The sequence below is a fragment of the Oncorhynchus clarkii genome, chromosome 26 (assembly GCF_045791955.1).
Source record: "Oncorhynchus clarkii lewisi isolate Uvic-CL-2024 chromosome 26, UVic_Ocla_1.0, whole genome shotgun sequence".
Classification (NCBI taxonomy): domain Eukaryota; kingdom Metazoa; phylum Chordata; class Actinopteri; order Salmoniformes; family Salmonidae; genus Oncorhynchus; species Oncorhynchus clarkii.
In genome coordinates this window covers 13,762,972-13,787,155 of record NC_092172.1, presented here as the reverse complement: position 1 = coordinate 13,787,155, position 24,184 = coordinate 13,762,972, and the positions used below count along the sequence as shown (strand labels likewise).

Below are 24,184 nucleotides of genomic sequence, written 5' to 3'. Positions count from 1 at the left end.
CAATAGGGGTACCTGATCTATGACATTGGCACTGAATATAGCTTCCTCCATGTGTCTCTCATCAGACTTGATGACATACTTGATGCTGTTGACCACCTGCTGGACCTCTGGAGGTAGACTGCAGCTGGAGTGCTCCAGGAATTTGGCCACCAGGATTTTGGTGTCTTTATACGTCTTGAGGTCAGCCAGAGAGTGTGGACGCTCGTTGGAGACTGTGTGCAGGGCTCGCGGTTTGAGGCGGATGTCCACTTTCCTCCCCTCCTTCTGCTTCCTACCACTGCGGGTGCTGACTTTGGCAGCGGCGTGGGGAGGAGCTGCCACCTCTGTGGACTCTGAACACAAAGACACAAACATACAACATCCAATCAGGCGGGACTCAACATATTCAATACATTTGCACATTCTGTAGGTGAACGCTATTTTCTCCTACGAGTCGCTGGTCTAAATGGGTGTTTTTGCCAGGGGTATGTGTAGACTGCTAGGTTAGGTGGGGAGTGATCTGGTGGGGAGATGTGAAAGTAGAGAGGTGGTAAAAGGCTCTGGTGGGGTGGGTGTTACCTTGCTCTGGTGAAGTCTGAGGAGAATCTTCAGGAGGAGGGTTGCTTGCAGAGGGGCTGCCACAGCTGTTACCTGCAGAGGGAGATGTTAGCCTTATGGTGAACAAGTACTTATGCTAAAGTATATTATTTGCATTTCACCAAATTAAGTGATGCTAGCTGCCTATGTGGTCTGATTAACCCGGTTCATCTCAACAGTAATGACAGGATCTTCCCTAAACAGCACATGGGGAGCAGTGTCGTGCTGACACAGGAACAACTCACGTACTTCCAGTTATGGAGGTACAGGAGATGGGGTCGCTGGTGGAGCGTACGATGCGAGCCAGCTTGCGATACCTCCTGCCAGACCGGAGCATGCGGGGTCGCTCTGCGGGCGCTGAGGTAGAAGGGGGCTGCGAGGCCGGGGAGGAGGAAGAGGAGGATGGGGACCACACACTGAAGCACAGCCGGGAGCCACGGGGCCGGGCAGGGGGGGACGGGGAGGGGCAGGCAGGGAGGCTCTGGGCTGCTGAGGCTGCCTCTATGGAGGCTGTGGCTGCAGAGGGGGAGGCAGAGGGCAGGGAGGGAGGAGTAGGAGGGACAGGAAGAATCAGCTGCTTCCTACTGGCTCGTTCTCTGAGGTTTGCGTGTAGCTTTACTCCTCCCTTGGGCTCCTCGTGCTCCAGTATGTTGCTGTTCTCTATGGACCAGTCTGGAGAGTGGGGTATGGAGTCCTGGGTGTGGGAGGACTCGCTGTAGCCAGTGTCGTCGAGCCGGGTCGGGCCGCGGTGGTGGTGGGAGAAGCGGGCACTGAGCTCTAGACTGATACAGCTGCCATCAGTGGGGGCGGTGTGCAGCGTGCCATAGGGAGAGGAGTCAGAGCCCTGCACCTCCAGGGAACAGAGATCCTCTGAGGAGCAACTGTGGTCTGGAATTTCTGCCACCTCCTCTGATACCATTAGAGAGGCACTGTCCACCGAGGCTGGGACAAGACACAGGAGAGCACAAGCATCAGCTGCACCAAATTACAGTACAGGCATAGATATCAAACATGGCTCACCCCTATGGGTGAGATACACCAGCCTGTTCACACACAGTCAAAGTGGTGTGCGGGGTGGCTGTAGTGATAGTGATTAAGCCTTCCTTACCCTGAGTACTGAGACCAGCTGTGGTGTTTCTCTCACAGAGGCTGGACTCAGTGGCCTGCTGATCAATGCTGGTAGTGACCTGCAGAGGGGAGCACGAGGGGAGCACATGGACGGACAGACAGACAGACATGTTTAGTTTTTACAGTTGACAAAGGAGACACACATTTCCAAAGGGATAGTGAGTGAGGGAACCAAATAATTCTGCCATTAGTGAAACCCTTGTTAAAGATGAGGAACAGGTGGGCGAGGCAGAGAATCCTTTTGGAGAACATCTGTCAGAGGCCGCTGCTTCTTCCCGACACATCTGGCAACCATGTGCTCAGTACCACACTCTGGCCAGTAGAGAGCTCTCCAAGCACACCCACCCTACATCAGGAATTCCATTGGGATTTTAGAGGTGGTGAACTGTCACTATAATGTGGTTTTCTTAGGTAATTGTATGCTTATGACGTTATGTGTAATGTGTGCTTTCTTTCTCATCTCGTCATGATGAGTATTTCTAAAATCATAGCAGTGAATATGAAAAAGGATAATCAGGGTCTTAGAAGAATGTAATGCTGTGTAGTGTCTTTAGTACCATTTAATATAAAGTATGTTCCAATACAATACCTCAGTCTTACCAATCATAAGCTGCAGTCACCTGTACAAACGGATCATTTCGGGTCCATACCTCTATTCTAGTCAACCTGAGCCTGAGCGACGAGTGTCTATTCAAGGGGAATCTAGATCCTCCTATTGCAGCTGCTCCCCTATGAGGCATACATCTAACAGCAGCCAGTCCCCTCAGGTGCTCTCCCTGCATTAACACTTCAAAGACATGTACTTCAGGTGAGAAAACTCTATATTGATTTGACCTCATTCAAAGAATCTTTGTTGGAAGATCATTTTCAGGAGATCTGTGCGGAGAGCTCTAAAAGCCGAGGGGAAGCCTTTTGGTATTACATTTTAGAGCAAATAATATATCTTGTTCTAAAATGTTGGTGCACAATGTCTCCTAGAATATCAAAGGGACACAAAAGGCACTCTTTTTGTGGAACGACGCAGCTTTGTTACAGATTGGATTCCTATGTCTTTGTCTCCTGTGGTTTCCCTTCACTGTCATGTAAGAGACAAGAGATCTTGTCTGTCTTAGGAGAGCCACAAAGCACCACTCAGCTCTGAACAGATAACTGTGCCAATGATTGAATGTCATTTTTTGTTAAGCTTGCATTCAATTGCCACTCCCTGTTGCACACAACAAGCTTCCATTCCCCCTGTCACAAGGCTGATTTAAGATGAAATCGTCAACCCTGTTACAGTCAACCCTGTTACTTCATTTGGCACTTGATAGGCAATCATTATAGTATTTTTTTTATATTTAACCTCAAGAGATGGGAAAACATGTTTTTTATGAAGTTGAACATGTGCTCTTTATGACAATATTAAAATGGGATGATTTTTTTATTTTACCAAGTTTGACACCCAATTGGTGGAACGACCCAGCTGCATTCAACAGAAAACCAACTATATTCCTTGAAGAAGTGACCTCTCACATTTTCTCCAGGTAGACAACGATAGTACCTCCAATGATTGAGTTCATAGGACAAACAACGAACTGAAATCTATACCTGCTCTGAAGTTCTACCAGACTAGACGTGTCTTCTGTATCTCATCTAAATTAGACTTTTCCCATCACACCTATAGTGCATTCGGAAAGTATAACTTTTCCCACATTTTGATAGGCCTTATCCTAAAATGTATTAAATAAATTGTTTTCCAATCTACACACAATACCCCATAATGACAAAGCGAAAGCAGGTTTTTAGAAATGTTTGCACATTTACAGTATAAAAAAAAGAGACCTCATTTTCATAAGTATTCAGACACTTTGCTATGAGACTCGAAATTGATCTCAGGTGTATCCTGTTTCCACTGATCATCCTTGAGATGTTTCTACAACTTGACTGGAGTCTACCTGTGGTAAATTCAACTGGACATGATTTGGAATGACACACACCTATCTATATAATGTCCAACAGTTGACAGTGCATGTCAGAGCAAAAACCAAGCCATGAGGTCGAAGGAGATGTCTGTAGAGCTCCGAGACAGGATTGTGTCGAGGCACAGATCTGGGGAAGGGTACCAAAAAATGTCTGCAGCATTGAAGGTCCCCAAGAACACAGTGGCCTCCATCATTCTTAAATGGAAGAAGTTTGGAACCACCAAGACTCTTCTTAGAGCTGGCCACCCGTCCAAACTGAGCAATCGGGGGAGAAGGGGCTTGGTCACGGAGGTGACCAAGAACCCGATGGTCACTCTGACAGAGCTCCAGAGTTCCTCTGTGGAGATGGCGGGACCTTCCAGAGGACAATCTCTGCAGGACTCCACCAATCAGGCCTTTATGGAAGTGGCTAGATGGAAGCCATTCCTCAGTAAAAGGCACATGACAGCCCGCTTGGAGTTTGACAAAAGGCACCTAAAGGACTCTCAGACCATGAAAAATGAGATTCTCTGGTCTGATGAAACCAAGATTGAACTCTTTCACCTGAATACCAAGTGTGACGTCTGGAGGAAACCTGGCACCATCCCTACGATGAAGTATGGTGCTGGCAGCATAATACTGTGGTGATGTTTTTCAGCGGCAGGGACTGGGAGACTAGTCAGGATCAAGGGAAAGATGAATGGAGCAAAGTACAGCGAGATCCTTGATGAAAACCTGCTCCAGAGCACTCAGGATCTCAGACTGGGGTAAAGGTTTTACCTTCCAACAGGACAACGATCCTAAGCACACAACCAAGACAACGCAGGAGTGGCTTCGGGACAAGTCTCTGAATGTACTTGAGGGGCCCAGCTAGAGCCCGGTTTTGAACCCGATTGAACATTCCTGCAAAGACCTGAAAATAGCTGTGCAGCGACGCTCCCCATCCAACCTGACAGAACTTGAGAATATCTGCAGAGAAGAATGGGAGAAACTCCCCAAATACAGGTGTGCCAAGCTTGTAGTGTCATACCCAAGAAGACTCGAGGCTGTAATCGCTGCCAAAGGTGCTTCAACAAAAAACTGAGTAAAGGGTCTGAATACTTATGCAAATGTGATATCTCAAAAAACTGGTTTTGCTTTGTTATTATGGGGTATTGTGTGTAGATTCCATTTTAGAATAAGGCTGTAACGTAACAAAATGTGGAAAAAGTCAAGGGGTCTGAATAGTTTCTGAATGCACTGTATGTGTGTGCTTCTGTCTTAGGGGAGGCCTTATGAGGTCAGCAGTGAATTGGGTCATCTGCATAAGGAAATGTTACATGTCTTTATTATGTCTCCTTTATTAGAGCCTGTGGCAGCGATTTACACACAGAGAGAGAGAGAAAGAGAGAGAGGAGCATAAAATCCTCTCACCTCACTAATCCTCAACCCAAATAGAAACTTCAACTGAGTCTCTAACTCAGCTAGCTTCTCTCTGTGTACTTCTCCTTCTCTCTTTGTGATCTCACACAACAACTTCTTCTGAAGCCAAAATGCCTCTCTTAGCACTCTCCTTTGTAGTTGTGTTCTTACAATGTGCATGTAAACAGGGACGTATTCAACAGTGAGAGGGGTTCTAAACTACTCTGACTGTGAATAGACAACGTGTAATGTTAGAAAGAGGCTGGCTTGTTCACTGGTCTTTTATGGGGGAAGGATGGTAGTGATACTCACCTGACTGGCAGGGGTCTGCCCCATCCCCATCCCCACCACAGACTCGTATGACGGGGGCAACTCAGAGGGGTAGAGTGTCCCAGGGCTGTTGATGGGCACTCCATAGATGGCACTGAACGGGGAGTGTGGAAAGTCCAGATGTAGACTTCTGAATGTGAGAAACATTAGGGAGGAAAGGTGTGAGGAGAGAAATACAAATATCCTCTTCTTCCTCAATCCAGCAACACTTCATTTTAGAGTAAACAAACACATTCAATTGGTTGAGAGACACATTGTTTTTCATGTGGTGTTAATTAAAAATATCTCACCCATGCAAGAGACATCTTTTCTAATTAAAACCCATTCTCCTGTGAAGTGGCAGAGTATAAAATACAACCTGAGTGTCTGAATCAATCATCCAGCGCATGATGATGTCGTGACATGTTTCTGCCCTCAGCTAGGGGACTCTACAAAGGCTTCCTCTGCATGTTTCTATTTACAGCCTAATTGACAAGAACACATGGCATCTAGCCAAGCAGCTGGATCAGCATGCTGTCAAATATGTGGAAATAGAACTGATTCTCTCATACCAATTGGAAGGAGATCAATGGCACATTTGCACAAGGCCATGGATGTTACCTGTGCTCCTTAACAAAGCACGACAACATTCTGATAGTCCATACTAAGCATTGTTGTGAGTGGCTTGGCCCAAGGGCTCCACAGAATACATATTTAGGATCAAACTTGCTCTGGCCACTTGCAAGATACCTATTTTAATAAAACATGTGTTTAGTTTCAGCTCTGCCGTCAATCACTAAAATAGAATATGATTCTTGGCGAGGACAAAACCAAATAATCAAACTAGGGAGTTGTATCAAACCTAACCTCGTCGTGAACCAGGCTTCCCTAAAACAGGAAACCGGGGGAAGTTCCATGGCAAAAATCAGCTAAAGAGGGGTGCGAACCAGGTGTAAATCACAGTGCTAAACACGCCTACACGGGAGCCCGGGCGAGATTAAATCGAATCCCCTCAGTGCGTGAAGACAAAATAAAATCAATAAAACAAACACTGACAAAACATTTCAGAACGTTTGCGGCACATTGGTTTTTACAGCATTTCTCTGTTGTTTTGAGATGAAATTAAGCTGCAGCAAGAGGGGAGAAATGGTCAACAATGCTGGCCAATTCAATATTTCTTATTTTGACGTTTCTGGAGTGATATTTGGGTGTGCAGGGTTGCATGAGCCCCGGGACAAGAAGTATCTAGTCACAATGAGGTTAATTTTGAGAAAAGTCAGTTAACCTTGTAAGCTACCTAGGTAGAACTAGCTACAAGCTAGTTCAATTTCTCTCAGGATTATAAAGGCAACAAAATGTTAATAAAAACAGCATATTATTGACCTAAAGGTTAGCTGTGTTAGCCCAGTATTTAGCTTATTCAAGGTCAGTGATACATAAACCAACCATGGTACTGTCTATCTCCCTCAAACTCAACTCTGGACCTAGAAGCCAGTTCCACGGCTTTCACTGCTTTCATTGTTCCCCTTTAATCAGGGACTAATTTAGACCTGGGACACCAGGAGGATGCAAATAATTATCAGGTTTGAAGAGACAACCAGCAGACACCGGACCTCATAGGGTAAGAGCTGAATACGCCTGGTCTATCTACTATGGGAACAACAACAACCTCGTTCTGGATGAGACAGCCAGATCGAGGCAAAAAGGTAACAATATCTGGATTAACTATCTAATCTTAGCTAAATTTAGTTATGAATAAATTGGCTAAATGTTTTTAAATTAATAATTCTGTGAACTGTCTAAAGCAAGTTTTAAATTGACACAATACCTGTTAGCAAAGGTGTCCGCTAGAGGTGATGTGCACAAGCTTGCAGGGATTTGTAGTCTTGAATGATCTCTACTTTGATGATAATTAGCATGTTAAAATCTGAGAATAAATAGAGCCAAATATATTGATAAAAGCCACCTTGTCCGAGAGAGTTTTATATGTTTATCAAAAAACGTCACGCCAGGATAAGCCTACATGACACAGCCCTTATTTTAATTGTTTCTAAAATCAATGGTGGAAAAATTATTGGAACATTTTCCCTGTTTGACCGCTAGGTTTTATGGGTATTATGACACCTCCACTGTGGGGCTCTATTTGAGTGTCCCGGATGTACGTTTACTATGTTACGTCTAGTCTGAGACCAGCCTGCAGCACTGGTATATGGTTGGATTCAGATAGCTGATATACTGAGACGGCGTGACAATCAAATAAAACAGATTGGAGATCTTACAACTAGACAGGCAAAAAAGACATGTTCATTTGAGAAAACAACACAGAAACAGACATTTTAGAGACAGAACCCCTTCCCCTCTTTAATGCAGGATTGTGATTCATCAACATTGACACTAGTCCATTTTAAATAATAATTTAACAATTAAAACAAGTTTAAACGCTTCATCAAAAACAAAATGTTCAAATAATCTAACTCGTATGTAAAGATTAGACATCGTAGTCGAAACAACAATAGAAAAGTGAGTGGTAGTAACACGTAGGCTATTATTACTAAAGCATCATTTCAGGTGAACAAAAAACTCCATACCAGCGGTGACTAACCTTGCTCCACTGATCTCTGATCTACTGGGTGAGCAGACTTCTGTTCCAGCCCAGCAATAGCACACTTGATTATCAACTCATTAGGTTTGATAAGTTGAATTAGGTGTGTTATTTCTGGGCTGAAACAGAACCCTTCACACCAAGCAGATCCCCAGGAGTGTTGGCCTTCTCCAATTCTAATAGGTTTATACATTGTGTGTGATGTTCAACTGTTTTTGTATACAACATGTGCTAACATAGGTAGGCCTACACATATAACCCAGGGCATATACAGTTGAAGTTGGAAGTTTACATACACCTTAGCCAAATACATTTAAACTTAGTTTTTCACAATTCCTGACATGTAATCCTAGTAAAAATTCTCTGTCTTAGGTCAGTTAGGATCACCACTTTATTTTAAGAATGTGAAATGTCAGAAAAAATAGTAGAGAGAATGATTTATTTCAGCTTTAATTTCTTTCATCGCATTACCAGTGGGTCAGAAGTTTACATACACTCAGTATTTGGTAGCATTGCCTTTAAATGGTTTCATTTGGGTCAAATGTTTTGGGTAGCCTTCCACAAGCTTCCCACAAGTTGGGTGAATCTTGGCCCATTCCTCCTGACAGAGCTGGTGTAAATGAGTCAGGTTTTTAGGCCTCCTTGCTCGCACACGCTTTTTCAGTTCTGCCCACAAATGTTCTATAGGATTGAGGTCAGGGCTTTGTGATGGCCACTCCAATACCTTGACTTTGTTGTCCTTAAGACATTTTGCCACAACTTTGGAAGTATGCTTGGGGTCATTGTCCATTTGGAAGACCCATTTGCGACCAAGCATTAACTTCCTGACTGATGTCTTGAGATTTCTCCAAAAAGTACGATCTTTCTCCCCATGTGCAGTTGCAAACCGTAGTCTGGCTTTTTTATGGCAGTTTTGGAGCAGTGGCTTCTTCCTTGCTGAGCGGCATTTCAGGTTATGTCGATATAGGACTCGTTTTACTGTGGATATAGATACTTTTGTACCTGTTTCCTCCAGCATCTTCACAAGGTCCTTTGCTGTTGTCCTGGGTTTGATATTTACTTTTCGCACCAAAGTACGTTCATCTCTAGAACGTGTCTCCTTCCTGAGCGGTATGACAGCTGCATGGTCCCATGTTGTTTATACTTGCATACTATTGTTTGTACAGATGAACGTGGTACCTTCAGGTGTTTGAAAATTTCTCCCAAGGATGAACCAGACTTGTGGAGGTCTACCATTTTTTTTTCTGAGGCTGATTTATTTAGATTTTCCCATGATGTCAAGCATAGAGGCACTGAGTCTGAAGGTAGGCCTTGAAATACATCCACAGGTACACCTCCAATTGACTCAAATGATGCCAATTAGCCTATCAGAAGCTTCTAAAGCCATGACATCATTTTCTGGAATTTTCCAAGCTGTTTAAAAGCACAGTCAACTTAGTGTATGTAAACTTCTGACCCACCGGAATTGTGATACAGGGAATTATAAGTCTGTAAACAATTGTCGGAAAAATTACTTGTCATGCGCACAGTAGATGTCCTAATCGACTTGTTAACAAGAAATTTGTGGACTGGTTGAAAAACTAGTTTTAATGACTCCAACCTAAGTGTATGTAAACTTCTGACTTCAACTGTAGCTACCTATGTTAGCACATGTTGTATACAAAAACACTGCTGGTATACACAGTTACTGTGTGAGAAGGTGTTAATGTTAGTCATTGTTATGTAAATGTAGGCTGAAAAGTATCAGTGGCCTGGCTTTGGCCCCAAGTGAGAGCAGCTCCACCGAAGTCATGGCCCAGATACGGGTGCCGGCCCACGTAAATGGAAACATAAAAGTCTGAGCCTTTTAGGTAAAACATCCTGTATGGAAACGCGCCATTAGTCTCTTCCTAGGCTGTTATCAACTAATGCATTTGGAAACTGTTTTTAAATTTACAATGATTACATCAAGATACTGTAGTTAGGTAATATAAAGTTATCTAGATGATGACATTTAATTCACTTAGCTAAGCAGTGTGTAAAGTTAGCTTGCTAGCTAGCAGCGCAGTTGAGTTAGCCTACAAAGTGGTCTACTAGAAGTCTAATACATAGTTTAACATTTCAAAATATATTTACTTACTTGAATCGTTTTTTGAGCCCTTATCTTTTATAATAATGGGCAATCTTCAAGATTTTTCAGTGGTAGCAAAGCGCAGCCATGTGGACAAATGGAGACAAGGTAAAAAGTGTGTTTGTCGAAAGAGCAGTTTAGAACGTGTTGTGACGTTTGACTCAACGAGCGTAATCCACTTTCAATTCCAACAAATATAAATCCCAGAATGTCGGCCTCACCTGATCATTTGAAAACGTCCATTTGAAACTAGCAAACGCAACAACTCTACAAAATGTGTCCTACAAAAATGGAAAACAGTGGCACACAACTCCCCCCCCCTTCTACGGGTGTGTGGGGAAGTGTCCTTTAAATCTAACAGCCAATCAAAATCTTGCAGAACTATGCAAACCGTTTTTGCAAGGTATTTTGGAGGTATGGCAACGCAAGACTATATCAAACCCAATGTGAAAGGTGCCAAAGGAGATGCTACAGCCACTCATTCAAACAGGCATGTTGCTATGTTGGTCAGCCAACACTCAGTCTGGTGGTAGGTTGTTAGGAGGTCAGAGTGTTGTGCTGCAGCCAGTACATCTGTACATCTATCACCGAAGTGCAGGTGTTGTGTTGCTTTGCTGTAGTACCTCAGTTCGCCCATCACCGAGGTCAAGGTGTTGTGTTGTGGTATGTTTTGTTTGTTCTGTTGTGTTGTGTGATGTTTTTTTGCGATACCTCTGCCCGTCCATCACCGGGGTGCAGGTGTACTCTGGGGGGTAGTAGGGTGGTGGAGGGATGGGTGGGATGAACTCGTCAAAGTCAAGGTTCTGGTGCAGGATGGTGCCGTGGGGGGTCATGCAGTCAGCGCTCAGGGCTCGTGCTCTGTGTGGCATGAACTGAAACAGACAGACAGACCGAGACATAAACCCAACTTTTACTTCAGAGACAGGAAACCGCCGTCTATTTGTCTCATTCTGAAAGCTTTATACTGGGACCATTGAATGTTTCAATTTCAACAACATTCTGTAGAAAAAAGGCATCCAGAATAAGGTTATCTAGCAGACACAATGTTTATTTTTGGAGACTTGGATAAAGGAACTATGCGGTAGCATGCGTCGTTATCGGTGGCAAAGTCGTTAATGGCCGGGCTAATAAAGCCAGACACAATGGAGCAGTGGATGGAAAAAACGCTGGCTAGATTAATACGTGTCAAGTGAAGGAAGCCTGCCCTGGCCTGGCCAGCACGTTGTGCATTGAGTCAGTCAGGCTTTAGTAGGTAGCTAGCTTTGTTCCTGGGAGCTGAAATCTTTCCTTGTGAAATGGGAATGAGGCCAGATTGAGAGGGGCTCTGTGAGTGTACTGGGAATAGGAGGAGACAGGTCCTTTGTCATTCACCCTCCTGTGACCTTACGGCTGGCTGTACAGGCCACTTTAATCTCTCCTGGTCTGTGTTTTTAAAACAGTGGCGTGTCTCACATTCCTCCTGCTCACAACCAGACGACGACGTGCCATTGAGAAGTTCCCATTCGGGACGCACTGCAGTTCAGCCTGTCTACTTTGAAGTTTAAATCTGACTTTGAAAAATGTGCCCATCTGTCGCTTTGCGTCTGCCATCAATCATGTGTCATACAAGAAAAGCATTGAAAGTTTATATAGATATATTCATTATCAGTCAAGGACAAAGACATGAAAACCTCTCATTGAAATTCTGACTAAATAGTAAAACCTTGCCCTTACCAACCAAATGACTGTGATCTGTATCAGTTTAGCTTACAAAATGTATTGTTCTGCAATATTCTTCTTGCCACAAAAGATGAAGAAACTGAACCAGGTGTAAAATCAAACATATTGTCCTGCTCTTAAGCGTCTGGTCTCGTAGCTCATTGTGCCTGTGCGGTGACTGTGTAGCTGGGATCACTAGTGATGTCTTGCATTGCCACCTTGTGCTCCGAGATGAAACTAATCCTCTACTGCTCCAGTAGGCTGCAGCCTCCACTCTAGCCTCTGCAGCAGTCCCATTGCTAACCCCTACATCTGCATCAACGCCAGGCAGTCCCAGCCCCTGTATCTGCCCCAGCTCCAGCCCCAAACTCCTGCCTCACTAATATAATTCAGCTCTATCAATCTCCCACCCTGGGCTTATCTGTCATATACCCATCTAAGAGGCCACACAATTTACAGCTCAGCTCATAAACTGTATACAAAGCCTTCTTGTATAGAATGTTAAAACGTTATTTCTCCCCTGTAAAAAATTGCCTAGAGATATTAATGGGGTGCAGACATGGTATCGCTAGTATCGCTAGTATCGCTTTGTTTTAATGGTGGCTATGAAGGCGCTACAGCCCACCAATCATCTGGGAAAGTCATTCTAAATGGGCTGAGAGCATTGCTCTGAAGGGCAAAGGGAGCACCACGCCACATTGATTTCCCTGATGACAGCAAAGCATTTAGGTTTTGGGCACAGTCATTGTTTCCCTTGTAATGCGAGAGGGTCGTTTTAAGGACAGCATTCCTTTTAAGGTGTACATATTACCAACTACAGTGAGGGAGAAGAATCATTATTTCCCCTTTAATTGGTTTCTTCAAATCCTCTGATTTTTAGCATGATGTGGAGGTTCTGAACTGTTCTGGGATGGGTGCCCTTCGTGATGTGAAGGTTCTGAACTGTTCTGGGATGGGTACGCTTCGTGATGTGGAGGTTCTGAATTGTTCTGGAATGGGTGCCCTTCGTGATGTGGAGGTTCTGAATTGTTCTGGGATGGGTGCCCTTCATGATGTCTGTTGACATTATCTAAGATGGTCAGACTGAAGACAATTTATTCCAAATCTGTATGGTACTACAATACTACTGGTACTACTACCGCTAAATGAGGGGGAGAATGATGAAGCCAGCATTAGAAGGCCAGGCGTGTTTACCTTTCATGATGGTTCAGAGCTGCTCTCCATAAGGCTATAGATCAGTCTCATTGAGTCCAGGTCAGACAGAGTTAGAGACAACGTGTCCATTGTGTTCTCTGTCACACTACTTACGATCTGTAGCACATCAGTGGAGACCATCTGCATGCAGCACATGGCAGTGGCCAGGGCACAGACGATGGTGGAGATGACATTCAGGGCGCACACACTAAACAGGAGCTCCTACAGGACCCAGGCAGAGGGAGAGAGGAAAGGGGCAGAGGGAGAGAGGGAAGGGGGAGAGAGGGAAGGGGGAGGGAGTCACATTTGAGCCACAGTGAGGAAATCTAAGCAAATATTACAGCATGAGAACACAAGAGAGGAGAGAAATATATAGAGGGAACAAATGAATGAGAGAGGGACTGAAGGTGACACAGACAATGGTGATGTCATTACCATGGCGACACAGCACAGCAGGGACTAGCTAGCAGGGGAGCACTGCAGAGGACGGATACAGTACATCATAACAGCAGCAAATCACCCCTTAAATCTGAGAATGATCCAACCAGGAACACAGTCACCCTCATAGCTCAGCACTGCATTTCCTGCAGCGCCATCCTCTTCCACACATTAAACCATGTGGGAATGAAGCAATATGAATCCCTGCCGGTCCTGACACTTCAGGTCATAAAATCCTGTTTACAGACAGCTAGCTAACTGCAGCCCAGACTGGCTGCTTTGAACCCAGAGTCAGCAGCATTGCTTACAACCACAGGAACAGTCTTGAAAGAAAGGAAATTGTGTGAGTTTGACATTTGCCCAAGCTCTCTTTTTATTTTGACATGTGTTCACCATTGGCAGGCAACCGATGTTGAAAATAGTTGAGGTTATAGCAATGGATTCCCATTGATATGACAGGTGAAATCTCTGATAACCTTGGTGTTTTTGCGACCAGAGAGCTAGAGACTCGCACAGCCTTTCACAGATACAGCCTACATTTGGCAGGTGAGGTCCCGAGTCCGTGAAACAGATCCTTTCTCAGTCCCTTTGAGAAACACATTGTGTGATGAGCACGCAGCTTAAGGCTAATGCCTGCCTCTCTGGAGACTGACAGGAGAAGGGAATGAGGAGGGGCCTACCAGAAACACTGTGAAATAGAACATCACGGCCCATGGTAACCAACCAAGACCATAAACAGTGCCTTCTACTGTTGAGGTGTGATATAATAGGACTGCATGGCTTAAGGCCCAGATGCTCAGGTCACATGTCAAGAACAACTCTTGTCCCGAAAGACATCAGGTTGATATGTTGAGTACTTCAACACAGCTTAACAATAGTAGCGCCATTGTAAAGAAGCATGGCTCAACAGGGAACCATCTCTCTTCCTAGTCTCTGTGGGTAAGGTGATAAAAGCCCCTGAAGAGGTGTCTGTGTTCCAAGGTTATGCACTCACATAAGCTGATTTATTGAATTCTCAGCAAGAATAAATATGCATAGTAGTGAAATTGAACCCCATGCAACCTGAAAATAGGCTCTTGATTTCCTTCCATGTTGTTTTTCTTTGTTACTTTGCTAGACTTCAAGGTGAAATAATAAGCCGGGAAGTGTCCTCATCCATACAGTGCTTTTTCTAATAGCTATCTTCTGGCCATCTGATCATGTGGATACTGAATAGGGAGAAATGCACAGCCTGAGCTAAACACAGTGAAGACCACAAATTACCATGGTATTTGACTAAATACGTTATTTTCATTTTCAAACAGACAATGGAGGGCTATTATGGATGAACAATGTTTGTTTGGAACACAGTATTATTTCCTAGTGATATTTACCATTGTCACGACTCCTACCGAAGTAGGGTCCTCTCCCTGTCCGGGTGGCGCTCGGCGGTCGTCGTCACCAGCCTACTAGCTGCCACCGATCCCTTTTCCCTTTTCTGTTTGTTTTGTCTGTTTAGTTTCACCTGTTCCTTGTTGAGGTTGATTAGTTGGGCTCTTTAAGCCGGTAGGCCCGCCTGCTCTTCGTGTGGGCTTAACTATTTCTCCCACTGTGTTTCTGTGTGGCAGTATGTATTGTGTTGGGCATTTGTTATTGTGCGCCCGGTATTCTTGGCGAGCGCTATTTTTTTCCCTGTGCGTAATAAACGCTATCCTGAACTTTCTGCCGCCCAGATCGTTACAACTATACATACTAGTACCAGAGTATAGAGTAATGTCATTGTAGCTTTGGAGAGAGATTTGACAAGCAGTGTAGACAGACCTATAGGTCAAACAAGTGGCAGATCTGTCACTTCTGGCCTTCAACTATGTTCTATCACTTCCCTGTCTGGCCTAATATGATCAAACCCTAACACGCATACAGGATGTTATTAGTTCTGACTCAGTCACTTTATTTGACACTTGGGAACAAAGTGCTAGCTTGGCAGAGATGCTCCTGTGTACCTAGAGAGGTGAATAATACATGGAGATTGGTACTTCAGTATAAACTTTTTCAAAGAGGAGACATTTTTGTTTATTTTCCTTTTCTTGTTTGAGGTGTTGACACAGCTGATTTCTCCTCATCTTTTTGGGATATGTTCCTGTTCCATGCCTTGCTAGTCACACAAACCCAATCCAGATACTGGGAGTCACAGGAGACCCATGTCCTCATTCAGCGTAGCCTATTTCATTATTCAGTTCTCTTTGCAGTGTTGCATCACCTTGTGCATCAAATCTACCAAACAAACCGGCATCCATGGTGAGTTCGAATGGCTCACTCCGGGGAAAGGAATAGAGAGAAGAGGATGCCGATGTACATGTCATTGTCCAGTCTCATCAAAAGCATAATGTGAAATAAAAAGTATAGACTGGAATTCAAGTTTTGAAAATCCCAATGGTATGTTTTGTGGAGTTTCTGGTAGAATGTTATTGCTGTTTTGTTGCTGTGCGAAATCATGCTGTTGCTTTGTGAAGAAAGATTAGTGTGCATAGCATATACATATACATTTACATGAAATCCTACAATCATAAAGCAAAGAATAAAAATACCCTTCATGAGTCTTGGCTATATTGAATATAATGACTTCTAAGTGTTTCTAAATGCTACATACGTGTATTTACTGTTGCACCCCTAAAAACTAAAAACATTTCTCATAAGAAACTAGCTCCCTGGTATACAGAAAATACCCGAGCTCTGAAGCAAGCTTTCAGAAAATTGGAACGGAAATGGCGCCACACCAAACTTGAAGTCTTCCGACTAGCTTGGAAAGACAGTACCGTGCAGCATCGAAGAGCCCTTACTGCTGCTCAATCATCCTATTTTTCCAACTTAATTGAGGAAAATAAGAACAATCTGAAATTTATTTTTGATACTGTCGCAAAGCTAACTAAAAAGCAGCATTCCCCAAGTGAGGATGGCTTTCACTTCAGCAGTAAAAAATTCATGAACTTCTTTTAATGAATAGATCATGATTATTAGAAAGCAAATTACGGACTCCTCTTTATATCTGCATATTCCTTCAAAGCTCAGTTGTCCTGAGTCTACACAGGACCTAGGATCAAGGGAGACATTCAAGTTATTTAGTACTATATCTCTTGACACAATGATGAAAATAATCATGGCCTCTAAATCTTCAAGCTGCATACTGGACCCTATTCCAACTAAACTACTGAAAGAGCTGCTTCCTGTGCTTGGCCCTCCTATGTTGAACATAATAAACGGCTCTCTATCCACCGGATGTGTACCAAACTCACTAAAAGTGGCAGTAATAAAGCCTCTCTTGAAAAAGCCAAACCCTGACACAGAAAATATAAAAAACTATCGGCCTATATCGAATCTTCCATTCCTCTCAACATTTTTAGAAAAGGCTGTTGCGCAGCAACTCACTGCCTTCCTGAAGACAAACAATGTATACGAAATGCTTCAGTCTGGTTTTAGACCCCATCATAGCACTGAGACTGCACTTGTGAAGGTGGTAAATTACCTTTTAATGGCATCAGACCGAGGCTCTGCATCTGTCCTCGTGCTCCTAGACCTTTGTGCTGCTTTTGATACCATCGATCACCACATTCTTTTGGAGAGATTGGAAACCCAAATTGGTCTACAAGGACAAGTTCTGGCCTGGTTTAGATCTTATCTGTTGGAAAGATATCAGTTTGTCTCTGTGAATGGCTTGTCTTCTGACAAATCAACTGTAAATTTCGGTGTTCCTCAAGGTTCCGTTTTAGGACTACTATTGTTTTCACTATATATTTTACCTTTTGGGGATGTCAATCGAAAACATAATGTTAACTTTCACTGCTATGCGGATGACACACAGCTGTACATTTCAATGAAACATGGTGAAGCCCCAAAATTGCCATCGCTAGAAGCCTGTGTTTCAGACATAAGGAAGTGGATGGCTGCAAACTTTCTACTTTTAAACTCAGACAAAACAGAGATGCTTGTTCTAGGTCCCAAGAAACAAAGAGATCTTCTGTTGAATCTGACAATTAATCTTAATGGTTGTACAGTCGTCTCAAATAAAACTGTGAAGGACCTCGGCGTTACTCTGGACCCTGATCTCTCTTTTGACGAACATATCAAGACTATTTCAAGGACAGCTTTTTTACATCTACGTAACATTGCAAAAATCTGAAACTTTCTGTCCAAAAATGATGCAGAAAAATTAATCCATGCTTTTGTTACTTCTAGGTTAGACTACTGCAATGCTCTACTTTCCGGCTACACGGATAAAGCACTAAATAAACTTCAGTTAGTGCTAAATACGGCTACTAGAATCCTGACTAGAACCAAAAAATGTGATCATATTACTCCAGTGCTAGCCTCCCTACACTGGCTTCCTGTCAAGGCAAGGGTTGATTTCAAGGTTTTACTGCTAACCTACAAAGCATTTCATGGGCTTGCTCCTACCTATCTCTCTGATTTGGTCCTTCCGTACATACCTACACGTACACTACCGTCACAAGATGCAGGCATCCTAATTGTCCCTAGAATTTCTAAGCAAACAGCTGGAGGCAGGGCTTTCTCCTATAGAGCTCCATTTTTATGGAATGGTCTGCTTTCCCATGTGAGAGACGCAAACTCGGTCTCAACCTTTAAGTCTTTACTGAAGACTCATCTCTTCAGTGGGTCATATCATTGAATGTAGTCTGGCCCAGCAGTGTGAAGGTGAATGTGAACGTAAAGGCTCTCCTTGCTGTCTCTGCCTGGCCGGTACCCCTCTTTCCACTGGGATTCTCTGCCTCTAACCCTATTACAGGGGCTGAGACACTGGCTTACTGGTGATCTTTCATGCCGCCCCTAGGAGGGGTGCGTCACTTGAGTAGGTTGAGTCACTGATGTGATCTTCCTGTCTGGGTTGGCGCCCCCCTTTGGGTTGTGCCGTGGCGGAGATCTTTGTGGGCTATACTCAGCCTTGTCTCAGGATGGTAAGTTGGTGGTTGAAGATATCCCTCTAGTGGTGTGGGGGCTGTGCTTTGGCAAAGTGGGTGGGGTTATATCCTTCCTGTTTGGCCCTGTCCGGGGGTATCATCGGATGGGGCCACAGTGTCCAGTACTTCTCCTGTCTTATCCGGTGTCCTGTGTGAATTTAAGTATGCTCTCTCTAATTCTCTCTTTCACTCTTTCTTTCTCTCTCTCTCTCGGAGGACCTGAGCCCTAGGACCGTGCCTCAGGACTACCTGGCATGATGACTCCTTGCTGTCCCCAGTCTACCTGGCCGTGCTGCTGCTCCAGTTTCAACTGTTCTGCCTGCGGCTATGGAATCCTGATCTGTTCACCGGACATGCTACCTGTCCCAGACCTATTATTTGACCATGCTGGTCATTTATGAACATTTGAACATCTTGGCCATGTTCTGTTATAATCTCCACCCGGCACAGCCAGAAGAGGAATGGCCACCCCTCATAGCCTGGTTCCTCTCTAGGTTTCTTCCTAGGTTTTGGCCTTTCTAGGGAGTTTTTCCTAGCCAACGTGCTTCGACACCTGCATTGCTTGCTGTTTGGGGTTTTAGGCTGGGTTTCTGTACAGCACTTTGAGATATCAGCTGATAGGGCTATATAAATAAATTTGATTTGATTTGATATCCCTCGCTGCCCAAAAGGCCCGGGAGAGGCGAAGGTCGAGTCATGTGTCCTCCGAAACAGGACCCAACCAAACCTCGCCCCTTAACATCCACCAGCTTAACCCGTAAGCCATCCGCACCAATGTGTCGGAGGAAACACCGTTCAACTGAAGACCGAAGTCGCCACAGCGCAATTAGCCACATAAAGCCAAACCCGGCCAAACCCTTCCCAAACTCGGGGCGACGCTGCGCCAATTGTGCGCCACCTTATTGGACTCCCGGTCACGTGCCGGTTGTGACACAGCCTGGAAACGAACCTGGGTCTGTAGTGACACCTCAAGCACTGAAATGCAGTGCCTTAGACCACTGCACCACTCGGGAGGCCCCTGTATTGCCTGTATTTTATTGGTTTGAGAATCATTGAAAAATGTATAGGTGAAACTGTACACAACGTATCTTGTAATTAAAGCTCTGCCTTTTCCTACCAAGAAAATGAGGAAAACCAATGCAGGAAATATAGGTCTGTGAAAGAAATGAACACATGCATTTGGGCCGTGGCAACACACTATAAATCACATCTTTCTAAACGAAAAATACAACTACATATTATTGTTCCATTTTCATTGGTTTTGGGCGATCCTAAAACATAGACAGCACATTTGTGTTGCAGCTGTGTTGTATACATCTGCCTCGCAGATGTGAGAAGAAATATTACTTGTGTGTGTTTTCCCTGGCGACTAACATTTGCATATTGACATGGTAAATCATGTCAGGGTAGCAACTGTAACAATACCTTGAAGGAAGCTGTTAATAAGGTGTTCATACAGAGTTGAACCTCCCTGAACACAACAGCCCTGCCTGCGTACCTGGAGCCAGGCTGGGGTCAGGCTGGGGTTAGGAGCTCCACTGCCAAGGTTACACACCCCGCCTTCACTCAGGAATCCACAAATTAACTGAATCCTCGTTCCACACTCATTACTCATGGCTTTGGGCAATGACAAGAACAATTCAGGAAGAGGAACATGTGATTGGAAGCACTGTGAATGAAACCAATACTTTGGGGTGTAAGTATTAAAATATCTATGGGGATATGAACCTATTGTGTTTTTTTACAGAAAAAAATGGTTCTGGTTATACTTGTTCTGGTTTGAAATGGGTAGTTAACTGTGAACTACATTGATACGCCAAAGTGGTGACATACATTCTATGCATGCAACTGACATGTAAAGTAGAATTTTTCAATCTAGGCTGTGTATTGGAGGGACGTTTCGGCAGACAGCAGCAGTATTACTTAATAGTAATATCTAGACAGAGGATAATGGAGAGCCGCGATGGCCATTGCCTTATGTGACATCTGACATAACTCACCCGGTCTGACTTCCTTAGCACATAATACAGTTTTATAGTGTCCATTCTGACATCTTTTTAATGGTCTATGATCATGATGACTAACAGGGTTGGATCTTTCCTCTTTCATACCCATGCTTCATTTTAAAGGGACTTTTATTTAGGTATCAATGTCTTCTAATCAATCAGTGGCATGAAATGAAAAGCATTTGAACACTGTAATCCAATAAAGATGTAGTGGCATATGGATCACCATGCCGACAGAAGGCTTTTCAGTTTATATAATCTCCAGAGATCATGATCTGAACGAACTGGCAAAGCCAAGCTGACAGACCATGCAATTAATATGACTAAGAGCTATGCGTGGATTAGAAGACAAATGCGGTTGCCATTCTCAATTTCCTGTTCTATTACGAGCCTATAAGTTTCCACTTGTGTTTTACATTGTCTGTGTATCAGCTAAGCTCCCATGACTTGTTATTCATTACAAAGAGGAATACCAGTACAGAGTAGGAGAATATTTCAGCTTGAAGAGGTTCGGAGGATCAAGTTATATAAACAACATAACATAATAGGAATCATTTCCATAGAATGAGGCTATAGACTACACATCAAAAGAAGAAATGCTGTAACATACACATAACTGTCTATTCACACACACGCACGCGCACACACACACTCTCTCACGTCCACCCACCTTGAGGTGTTGGCGTATGGTGTCGCAGTCGCTCAGTGGGTTCAGTTTGAGCGTCTCTCCGAGGTTGTTGCAGCTGGAGCTCTGGTGCTGCAGTTCACAGCACACACACACACCGTCACTGTCAAACTTTATCTGGGGGAGAGAAAGGACACACACACATACACACCATGACTGTCAAACTTGATCTGGGGGAGAGAAAGGACAGGGGCTATTGGATATCAAAGGGGCTATTGGATATCAATGAGAACTCACTGTACTCTTTCCCACACTCAATAATGTTACAACACATCCTAGCCCTGTGTCTTCTCTTCCTCCCTTTGCATAAAGCAGAATCTTAATGCTTCTCTATGATGGAGATCAGACTTGCACCTCTGTCTCTGCCCGCTCTGATACTTTCCTTGCCAGAATACACTCTTAGAAAAAAAAGGTGCTATCTAAAACCTAAAAAGGTTATTTGGGTGTCCTCATAGGAGAACCCTTTGAAGAACCCTTTTTGGTTCCTGGTAGAATCCTTTTGGGTTCCATGTCGTACCATTTCCACAGAGGGTTCTCCCTGGAACCAAAAAGGGTTCTCCTATGCGGCCAGCCGAAGAACCATTTTTTCTAAGAGTGTCGTTCTCTAACATGACAACGGAGGAATCTACAGTGCAGGAGGATGACTTAACACTGTGAGTTGTAAGGCAGAGTTAACAGGGGGAGGATCTTGAGGTGCTGCTACAACGACTAACTATGTGACCCAGATTGTAAGGAGGCGGGACCTGAACCTACCCATCATGGGTTAATTGCATGGGGGAGTGAAGTCCATTAATATTTCAGTCATAGCGGGGTATGTATGGTCTCCAAGAAGCCATGTACAGTAGTAAAGGGAACTGGGGAGAGGCATTTAGTCTTGTATGCTAATCACTCAGTCAGCAGTAGTGATGTCCTGCTGGTGAAAATGACAGATCTCTGGACCATTGTTGTAGTCTGGCTCTATACTCAACACACTATGAGCAACACAAGCTCTACAGGGCAAATCTCTCTCCTGCTCTCGCTATCTCTCTCCTGCTATCTCTCTATGCTCTCTCTCTCTCTCTCTCTCTTTCGCTCTCTCTCTCTCGCTCTCTCTCACACTGTGAAGATCCTTGGAGGAAGTAGACTCGTGTGTTGATGGATGATGTGGTGTACATGATGACTAGATGGACACACAGGGGGTCTTGCAGTATGCCAGTGCCATATGAATGAACAATTAGATCAGAATATCTAAGTCAGCAGAGCAGTACAGCCATTGCAGTGTTGTTTCCATTTTGCTATTCCATTCATGCATTGCTTTCATTTAATGGTGCAGTGTATGGCAAGCTCTCTACCTCTGCAGATTTCTACGTCTTGGATGTGAAACGGCGCATGAAACAGTGAGCTGGACGTCTGTAGTCACTAGACACAACCGGAGTGGTAATCCACCAGCCTTAGTCACATGAGCACTCCACATAGGACCCATCATGCATCCAAGACAAGTGGTTTTTCATTAGAACCACTTCCACCAACGGAGCAAAGCCTTCCAGTTCACACACACAAACACCTGCTCTGCTCTGGTTCCTGCTTTCCGTTCCAGGAGCGTTGAAAAATCTATTATATTCTACTCAGAAAGAAACTGCATAAAAGAGGTTGATCCTTGCCAAAAATGTGGGATGCCTTCTAAACTAGTTATGCCTTCTGAACAGATTCTGCACCTCACCTAAGCCCAGAGAATGCCCAGGGAATGCCCAGGGAATGCCCAGAGAATGCCTAGAGAATGCCCAGAGAATGCCCAGAGAATGCCCAGGGAATGCCCAGGGAATGCCCAGAGAATGCCCAGAGAATGCTACTGCTTTTTCCTCGCCATACCTTGGAACTCTATCAGGTAGGCCAGCAGTCCTGACGGGGATTTTAGTGTACATCATGTGCAGGGCACTAGTGATGCCTGTCACATCCTCTCTCATCCCTCCAGATTCAGATTCAGAAAACCTCACTGTCCTCAATGATGCAATTAATTTAGCAGCAATCACAATACATACAGGTTAAATCCCATATTTAAAAACAATAACATCAGAATAGCAAAGGATATTTACAACGAAGTCCCAGAGAAAGAAGTCTGGTTCTCCTCCGCTCTGCAGATCGTTTCTCTTCCCAGAACCTCCCTTCTATGGGCCCAACACCCAACATCGCAACTCGTGTCACCCGTCCCTAGTGTTGATGGCGGGCCTAAAACATGCTGACAAACGTCTTGAGATGCAATGCCACGCCAAGCTACATTGGGCATAAGTAAAACACGATTCAAGGAGAGGGCTTAGGCAGTGTGTCACAAGGAGGGGTGTGGTGCCATGCTAAAACTGATGACACACTCTCTGTGTGACCAGGTCCAGTAAACTATTACGTCACACCAGGAATAATACCATTTACGAAGATAGGTTTCAAGTTGAGTCAACAGCTCAATATGACATTTATGGACTTTTAATGTATACATTATTTCGATGTATTCACTATGCAAGATGGAGGCAGTTGAATATGACATTGGCTGTTGATGGTGATGAAATACCCCAGTCGGATGGACTGTACAGGTGAATTACAGCTACCTGGAGAAAGGTCACCTCAGGAGCCTGGATGGAATAATAGATAGTCCTTACTTATTCACGCTCTCTTATTACTGCATAAGGAATGGAAATGAATTCAATAAAGCCCAGCAGTGTTTATGTATCCACTGCAAAGCCAGCAAACAATGCCAGAATGTTTAATTGATTAGACCAACTAAATTAGAATTCCCATGTGATTAATGTGGCTAGAATAGCAGATCCTCAGTGCAATTACCAACAGCAGTCATGTGAGGAGAACCATCCTCAGTTTAACTACTATGATGATTTGCTTTCCTCTTATCCTTTCTGCTTGACAGATTTGTGTTATTTGCAATGTTCTAAAATGATAAGAATAAAACAAAGAATCAATATAATTAGAGCCTAGTTGTCTTTGCTTCCCCTGCTACTGGGTCTGTCTGTGTTACTGGGTCTGTCTGTGTTACTGGGTCTGTCTGTGTTACTGGGTCTGTTTGTACTACTAGGTCTGTCTGTGTTACTGGGTCTGTCTGTGTTACTGGGTCTGTCTGTGCTACTGGGTCTGACTGTGCTACTGGGTCTGTCTGTGTTACTAG

The 24,184-nt window shown here is 44.1% G+C and overlaps 1 protein-coding gene across 2 annotated transcripts in view; it reads right to left on the bottom strand.

Annotated features, from left to right (window-relative positions):
• The window catches only part of LOC139384904 (protein ENTREP2-like), a 143,314-nt gene that overhangs the window by 827 nt on the left and 118,303 nt on the right, over positions 1-24,184 (bottom strand). Inside the window, exons 4-11 of one of the 2 annotated variants that reach the window (XM_071129804.1) lie at positions 21,025-21,156; positions 13,073-13,180; positions 10,778-10,938; positions 5,358-5,505; positions 1,685-1,763; positions 826-1,518; positions 559-630; positions 13-332 (exon numbers count right to left, since the gene is read on the bottom strand). In XM_071129804.1, the coding sequence (XP_070985905.1) occupies positions 13-332; positions 559-630; positions 826-1,518; positions 1,685-1,763; positions 5,358-5,505; positions 10,778-10,938; positions 13,073-13,180; positions 21,025-21,156 (1,713 nt within the window). The remainder of the gene's footprint in view (positions 1-12; positions 333-558; positions 631-825; positions 1,519-1,684; positions 1,764-5,357; positions 5,506-10,777; positions 10,939-13,072; positions 13,181-21,024; positions 21,157-24,184) is intronic. The other variant, XM_071129805.1, reaches the window with a different exon arrangement.